The sequence below is a fragment of the Barbatula barbatula genome, assembly GCF_947034865.1.
Source record: "Barbatula barbatula genome assembly, chromosome: 18".
Lineage (NCBI taxonomy): Eukaryota > Metazoa > Chordata > Actinopteri > Cypriniformes > Nemacheilidae > Barbatula > Barbatula barbatula.
Genome location: NC_136781.1, coordinates 4,799,363 through 4,808,406, shown reverse-complemented (window position 1 = coordinate 4,808,406; position 9,044 = coordinate 4,799,363). Strand labels below are relative to the sequence as shown.

The 9,044-nt window shown below is 36.8% G+C and overlaps 1 protein-coding gene across 1 annotated transcript in view; it reads right to left on the bottom strand.

The window, feature by feature from the left end:
- Window positions 1-3,868: 3,868 nt before the first annotated feature.
- LOC306907668 (A disintegrin and metalloproteinase with thrombospondin motifs 2) overlaps window positions 3,869-9,044 on the bottom strand; it is a 114,870-nt gene continuing 109,694 nt past the window's right edge. The window contains exon 21 of the mRNA XM_079479947.1: window positions 3,869-6,032. Within this exon, the coding sequence (XP_079336073.1) occupies window positions 5,083-6,032 (950 nt within the window). The 3' untranslated portion in view covers window positions 3,869-5,082. The remainder of the gene's footprint in view (window positions 6,033-9,044) is intronic.

The following is a 9,044-nucleotide window of genomic DNA, read 5'->3' as shown; positions in this document are numbered from 1 at the left end:
AATGAGATAAGATGGAGACTTTTGCTTACATGCTCTTGTTCTCAGATTTTTCTCTTGGAATACAGACCCCAGTACTCTTGCTTCTCTCCCCTCAGCAATGACTAAAATCGTAGATTTGCTCAGGCACAGAAATCTGAAATCAAAAGTTTGAGATTTCAATATGACGTCAAACATTTCATATTAAATTCTTCTACAAGAAAATATTGGGTTGTACTCTTAGTATAAAATGTTTGTTTATTTTTGTTTCTTCTTATGAATATTAAAGGACACCTACAGTAAATTAAAGTGCAGTCTTAGATAACAAAATGTTTTTCTTTATTGTCTCTATAGTTCTGCAACAGTGTTTGAAAAAAGCAAAGTTTAGAAGCCCTTTCAAGTGCACATGACGGCCAAATCTTCAGGACCGGGTCTGTTTATTCTAGATAAGGTGTTTGCTTCAACATCAGAACATCAGAATCTCAGCTGCAGCTTCTTTTTCATAAACCTCAAAAGATTCTCGAAAAGGAAAAGTAATTTTTTTTAAACAATTGGTTCTGTGCCTTTCTCAGTATTGGGTATGCTTTTCTAAACTTTTCACACATTTGACTTTTGCACCTTGCTGCTTTGCCACAACAGTTATAGAAATAAATCATCCAAAAACCAATGTTCTTTCAACACTTTCCTAAGCCCTGTATTATTCCAAAACCTGTGATGCGACCTTTAATGCAAGTTGCTTTGAATAAAAGTTTCAGGAAAATGAAAGTTTGTGTCCTGCGGTAATATTTGTTACAAAAACAGTGAATGAAAGAGAAAAATCTCTCAAGGTCTAGCTTTCATTAGTTATATTTATTGCATGCAAAACACAATATTCACAGCTTCATATTTGTATTCGAGCATGTGAGAAGGATTTAACAGAAATTGCGGCAATATTTGTCACAGCTGAGGGGATAAAAAATCTCACCAATAGAATAATAGAATACGATATGTATTTCTATTTGTAAGCGCTGAGTGTACGTATACAAGGAGCTTATGGTTGGCACAGCTGCAGTGCCAAAGAAAGGATGTGGGATAAGCATTCGCAGAATTCTGTATAATCTGTCTTCCACCGCATCAGTTTCACTTTATAAGATTTAATCAGTTATGAATTCTGTCAGCCATAGCATCGCTTGCTTGTGTCAAGACAGCAGAATGGCTTCACCGATCACTGCAGAAAGTGGATGGTGCTGTCTGAGCTCCCACATTCCACGTCTGTATCAATCATTTAAATCTCAAAATGTAAATCAAATATTGTTGAGAAAACGCTCTATTTTTAGTTTTGGAATTGTCTCAAAGGGGTTGTATCCGTAAAAATATTAAATCAACAAACATATACTTTACATATTTTTCGGATGCAAAAGCCATAAGTGAGTTTGAAATGTTCCTCCAAATTTAGCATTTTTTCTCAGGATTTTACAGAGTAAATGCAGAGCTGGGGTCATTGTCAATTTCAGTAACAGTCCAATCTAATTCTTTTTTCTATTTTAAGACTATTAAAGCCAATGAGAGAATGTCCTTGCTCACCCTTACCATTCATGTTATGTTTCCATGTGGCCATCTTGGGATAAGTGAATCATCTTCTCTTGATAAAAATATGATGCTGCTTTTTACTAATCACCAAAAAGAACCAAAAGAACAATAATGGATCACTGAGAGATTTTCCATATTGTGACAATGCAATAAAGTTATATCTGATTCAGGATCAGACCACCGCATTCTCACACACACACACACACACACAAACACAGGTATTTGGGGAACAGATGGTCAGCCAGATTCAACAAATGAAATTAGTCACGAAACAGTTGTCTCTGGACAGCACCAGCATTCTGTTATACAAATAATAAGTCAAAGCGTAATCCTGAAAATTATATAATCACGCCTGAACACAGCCAACTATAAATGCTTCTAAATGAGAGATTCAATTAATCCGTGTGTTGTCATTTTAGCCTCAATAATTTTAATATGGATTTTGATTTCCTAATATAAAATTGTAATGAAGACTGACTTCACTGGCCCTTTTCAACGTCTTGAAAAATCTGTTTACATTAAAAACATTAAACTAGGCCATAAATTTGTCAAATGCTAGGTTCTGTGAATTCTTTTCCATTCATAAGAAATTTCATCTACTTTTAATTAAGTACAGAATCTTAATGCTTTAAAGCTTTTTTTTAAAGAAACAGTGGACCATTTTAAGATGATAAAGATGCATTTTCTCGTATCAAACTTCAGAAACGGTCCTCGCCGGTGTTTAGGTTGCTCCTCACGTACTTGAAGCACAACTTTTTAAAAGTTTGCTTCCAAAAAACAAAGATATGATACTATCTATACAATAATATGTCTCGGTAAATGTTGCTGGATTCCTGTTTTAAAAACACTTCACAGCAAGAAGCCTCACACATGGGTCTGTAGCATGCACACTCAAAAACTTGTGGAATCAATAAATAATAATAATAATTCACACATTTAAATTGTATTGTATCAAATATTTAAAACCACAATGAACTTAAAGAGAACATCTTTTTCTGTTGCATTATTTAAACAGACATAACAGGCCTCACCTGTCTACCTGTTAATGTTTGTTCTTGTAAAATATCTCCATCTGCTGGAGGCACGGATGGCTCACGAGGATCAATTCTCATCATGTACATCTCAACGTAAGATTCACCGTTGTTGTATCTAGAAAGCAAAACAGTACAACATACGGCAACCCACTTTCATTTGAACCGAGAACAATTTATGACTTTGATCTACATTTCATTGACTACAAGAACATCACTGAAAAGAGCACATTAAAATGTCTTTTACAGCCTAGCCTTGAGATCATGCTCCTCTGATCTATTCCTGCATTGTTAGGACATTAGTCTGTAAGGACAGCATGGGAGTTATGTGACAGCTGATCCATCCAGACATCCACTTTCTCCTGCTGGGGATGAAAGTTAGTGAAGAGAAGGAAATGAGGAGCGGAGACCCAGCAGAGGCGCAGTTCTAATTTCCACTCTTGTAACTGGCCCGACTCTTTCTTAAGGACTTACGGACTTAATGGGACCAGAACGGATGATGCCACAAGTGCTCTAAACTAAAAAAAACGATATTCTTTATATCATCAACCATTTCATTAAATTAGATTAGATTTTTTTTAGATTACAGACGTTGGTCATGACTACTCATACAGAAGTATTACCTGAATTAAATTGCTAAAGATGCTTCTCATTTATGACGTATCTAAAGTTCGCCTTTGTTGGAGTCATTCCAAATCATTGAAAGGTCCAAACTCAGCTCAGGGGTCAAACATTCAAGACCACATCCAAACTGGATTTGTTTATAAATTTGATAAAAAATGGAAATATATGGGTCAATAACGTATAACAACTTATCATGTGGTACCAATAATATCAATAATTTTATCAAATATATAAAATATGAAATACAAATCTCTGACGTATAAGTAAATAGTGTTTTAAATGTTTTTATCAGTTGTGAGTTTCAGGAACTAAAGGTAATATTTTGTTTATTTAAAAAGACAAAATTAGAGAACAATAATATGATATGACTCCTTACCAAAACTCAGAGAAATGCAAATAATTTGTTGACACTTTTAATACTAAAGATTAGTGAAAATAAAATGGTAAGCAATTCTAGGACGTTAATTCAACCCAAAATGTACACCAAACTCTTAACGTTTCAATTTCTGCAATATATATTATTCTTTATAGTTAATAACTATAATTTATTTAAAATTGTCAAGACGAAAATCTTTATACAATACTTCATTGACCCTTATATTAAAAGTCTCAGACTTTTGTATATAATGCGTCTGATGAAATGAATGAGGCTTTGAAAATGTATTTTTGCAATATAAACATTTATTTTTGTTTTTGACATTTTTTTCTGCTTTTCATGAAAGGAAATGGTGAGAACTTTAAGGACTGGGTAGGTGATTATCATAACATATCAATATCTCAACAATCAAAATATAACTCATACTGATCTGGCTTGGTAAACTTTCAACAAAGGTTTGAACAATGGAATAATTAAGAAACGTGAATCAAAAGGATAAAATTCGAATTTGTGTAAGTATGGTGTATCCCTGAATTTCGTTTCAACATCATTTGCCACGGATACAAGTAAGGAGAAATTGCAAGAATTTAGGGACTAGTAAATGCCTTCCGCAACTGTATGTCATGTCAGACTACAATGCTGTAGTGTTTGAGTTTGACGCAGCTTCACCTTGCAGTTCTATTACTGGAGTCATTTGAAAGATTGTAATGTACTGTATGAATGTGCCACATCACCAAATTTAATACCCATTCAGAATTAATAGACACTTTGTAATGATAAACTCTTCAGCTGAAAAATACAGTGCCCATATGTACATGTTAAACTAGTGTCAGTTGAATAAAATATTACAATACCTAAAATTGCCATTTTAGCAAAAATCTGTATGTGCCTCCTTGTCTGAATCTGTCACTAAGCCTATTTGGGGTAAAATACATTGAGAAGGATAGACTTGTGCAAATGATAATTAAACTCACTCTCTTTCATATTAAAAGTTACTTCGGTAAAATGTGCAAACATTAGCTAGTGGTTCTGTTCCACAAAAATCAATTTGCCATACCATTTAAAGGTGTCGCAGACCACATTTCTTTGTGAAAAAGCACACAGAAATGTCCTACCTGACAGATATCACTAATACAGATGTCCTGAGAACTCACACCTGACCCTGTGACAACCCTAAATACTGCAATAAAGTATAAGGAAAGCAGCAAACACGTCTTTCAGCCAATCATTTAACATTATATTTCTTTTCCGGTTGATGACATCATTTGGAGGAAGAGTTTGGGTGAGATGGCGTGTGCTTATTCAGTAGAATTTAGCAGCACATGGCGAATTGTCTAACATAACCTACAGCAAATTAAAAAGAGTGTGAGTGAGGAGTGTGAGTTTGCAAACATTTTGTGGCCATTTTTCCAGGTCTTGACTCAAGCACCAAGATGGAGTCTGGAGTCTGGCTTCAGACGTAGCCTTTGTCAGCCTCAGATGTATTTCTATAAGAGAACCTCGGGTTTAAATCCCCTGCTCCCTTTTCATCCGCCTCAAAAAGTTCCGCTTCTCCTCAAGAAGTTCTTGGATGCGTTTATTTCGCGTTCTCTCACGAAGAAACACAAATCCTCTTCGGGAAATGATGTTGTTCTGAGGAAACTCGTTGTCCAATGTGACTGTTTGGAAAGGTACATCAATAGCATTGCTTTCGCTCATTTCATCCACCTTTTGAGGCCTTCTGGTCATCTTCGCTGATTCTATCATCATATATATTGTAGTTGAAGATGCCTTCGGTGTACCAGATGTTGTCAATGTCAAAGTTGCTTTCTTTGGAGTGGCTGTTGTAGTGGTAACTGGCACCTCTCCTGTAAACGTCAAGGGAATGCTGACATCCGTCAGGTCTGAGATGGTTAGTTCTTTTTCACTGGCATTATCCACATGTGGAATATCACTCCTTGCGAACAGGACGGTGGTGCTAGAATTGAGAGGGAGGTCATTCACATTACGGAACGACGGAGATGTGATGGTGGGACCTGATGTGGGAATGACATACGTTGTGTTCTCTTCTGACAGGAGATCCAGAGTAGCATGCACTTGGATGTGAGTTGTAGTGTATTGGGGATCAGGAGCTGCAGTGTATTCAGGAGTACCTGTCGACACAGATGTATAAAACCAAGGCGTGCCAACTGAAGTAGCATCTTTCCCTGCTGTAGATGCCAGAAAAGTAGTTGTGGAGGTTTTATAAAAAGATGTGCTGGTCTCTGTGCGTGTGGGAGCACGGGTTGTGGTGGAAGTTGATCTTCCCTGGTTAGGTTTTGTCGATGGGGACCGCGGCTTACTTGTAGTTCCCGTCTTTGAGGAATTCCCAGGTCGGCATGACTTACAACACAAACGTTGGAAGCTTGGCAGTGCGCAATGCTGCTGCAGCACTTCCATACGACAGAATGTAGAACGGTCGCCATGGCAACGGTATTCTGCAAGACAAGAGGGATTTGCTTGAAATAAACATAAATGGTACATAATATATAATCATGCAACATTTGCATGTTAACATGCTCTGTAAGATGTTTCATGTATATTTCTTATGTCTATCCAAAAAAATTTGCAAAACAACTAAAAACAAATCAGCATGAGAGAGATGTAAAAACAAAACAAATGCAGAAAAACTGAAATCACATGAACTGACCGTGCAAATGTAAGAAGTGGAAGAATATTTAAGAATTCAAGAATGGTAAAAGGATGAGTTAGAGTAAAATGCAAATCGCTGCTGTCCTTCTGAAACCTCATATCTCCATATTTTGTACGTTTATTTTTGCCATTAAACAGTATTATTGGTCACAAGGGGTGTAAGAATATGCTCCGCTCACGAGTAGATACGAAACACGATACTGGGTTTACGATACTAAACTATATACTAACTATATTTGACTTAAAAATATGTTGCCATAGCTTTGCGATACATATCTTAATAGCTCTATGGATTCATATCTGAATGTTTTTGTACTGCGATTTGCGACACTTCGGTATATTGTTACACCCCTAACAGTCACCCTTTCATGTCGGCACTGGGTTTTAGAAATATCTAACCAATAAGAAGTATTAAAAAGTGCTTTTTCAACTTTCCATTGCCTGAAAAACAAGGTTTTGGAAGGACGGCGACGAAATGTAGTTTTGCCTGTGTGTCCATTTCAAAGATTTATTTATTGGTGTGTAGTCTACAGCTTAAACATTTTACACAATTTACCAAAATGAATGGTCAGCCCATATGGGTTTACGTCGATATCAACTGAGTTAGTGGCTGAGGGTCATCATGCAGTATACTAGTTGTGTGCTGAAAACGTGCATGATAAAAATGGCTTGTAAAATAGTCAAACAAGTCCCACCTTTATAGAGGAGCAAGCAGAAAGCAAAGCAACAAGTTAAAAAACACACCAGAAGAAACACCATTTACCGTTTTTATTACACTTTTTTATTCCTACTTTTGCTGTCGATCATGACAGAAACTTAACAATGAAATGCACTCCCACCCCCCTTGAAACACACAGATAGAGTTGTCTTCTTCAGAAAAATAAATCACCTGTATTGAAAGGTACAAGTTCACAGTAACTTTGGTTAAACACTTCATTACTTTGAGAACATTTAATCCATTAGTAATTCAGATGAACAGGTAAATAAATAAATAGGTCATTGGTTAAATAAAATACAGGATTTCTGTGACGATGTAAAAACTAGCATGGCACATACATGTGTCATATATTAAACATTTACAAAACATTAACAAAGTTTCCCTGATAAATCAAAGTGCATATAGACGCAGTGCACGTAAGTCCATCTGAATATTCCCCAGACAATTTCCCCACAACAGCCAGCCAAGACGCGGTTAGGCCAGTGAAGTAACATGACAGTTACCCATAGTATATAATATTAGCATTTTTTTTCTTATAAGTAAGGAGATAACAGTCATAAATGTTATTAAATACAGTAAACACCAACGTTTATTTACAGTATCTCACTGCAAGGTCTGGCTTTTCGTCGTTTTTTTTTCTCCACGGCGTTGAGCATGAAAATTCGGATAGCTCGCTACATAGTCACAACAGAAATGTGTTTCACAATACAATGACATGATAAAGAGATGCCAAGAGTTGGTTTCCGTTAAAACGCTCACCGTATCCAAATGGATCAGCGATCGTTTTTGGATGTGTATGACAATTGGCTGATCGGTCGGTTGTGTAATACGTTTAGTTTGAAGCTGCCTCAGGTGTGACAAACCACGTTTCTGTGCAGAAAGCCATCACTTTCACACACATATGCCAATACATTCAAACGTAGTAAGGCATTGTTCTTGAGTTCTGTGTTTTGTCGCAGAAAAAAAAGAGCTTGGATGGAGATGAAAATTCATGAGGTATATTTATGTGTCGTTGTTCCGATAATATGACCACTGGTAAGCGTCGTAAGACCGCATGCTGGAGAACACACACGCACACGTCGCATACGCTCGAAAACACACACACACACACACACACACACACACACACACACACACGTGCACGCTCTCATCACATCGTTCAATGAACAATGGACATGTGATATGACCCGCCATGAATCCGAAGAATGAAATCGCTTCTCTTGGGAAAAACTGAGAAGAAACTGGCTGAGCAAGTCCTGCATAATATATGTCTTCCCCGCCCCCCAACACTTAACCTCTGTTATTAAATAGCAATAGTTCTGTATTTATGTAAAATCAATAAAAAAATACACGTAACAGTCAAGAATTAAAGCAATCGATAGCAGTCAAAATGTTAGGCTAATAAGCTACAGCTTATTCATGGTAAAACAAATTATTAATATTTCATATTATTGGTACCCATATAGATGTATAGTCATATATAAATACAAATATATTCATATGTTTGTTTAAACTCTGCAAGCACAAATAAGCTGCATTTATTGAATTTGTTAACAGTCAAAGAGAAGATGGAGGATGAGGTGGTTATGGCAATCGATCATGTGTAGTAAAGCGACCCTGTTTATCAAGTGCCACCTCATGTTCACCATCGGCCACGTATGGCGGTGGTTCAACAGTACGTCCCATGTTAATAGCGTAAATTCTGCCATCTCGTGTGTTTGTTTGCTTGTCCCGTCGGTTGTCGAGAATGAACTAGGTTGTGGAATGAGCACTTAGCAAAGATTTCCTCATTGTGACAAGTTCACATTCACAATAAAGCTTAAATTTTTCTTTTTTTTAGCCACTTTCATTTTTATATTTTCTCTCACAACGTTTGCTCGGGCAACGCCTCAAAACGTGTCTGCCTCAGGAGCGCGAGCCATACGGACGCAGCGTGCAGCGGACAGTAATTCACAACGATGCGTCGCCCCCCGCGGAAACCTCAGCTAGCTTCGCAAACTGCCTGTCCGATCACAAATCAACAAACGTCCTCCGAAATTTTTTTATGTTTTGTTTTGTCAACAATTTCTTACTGGCCAGC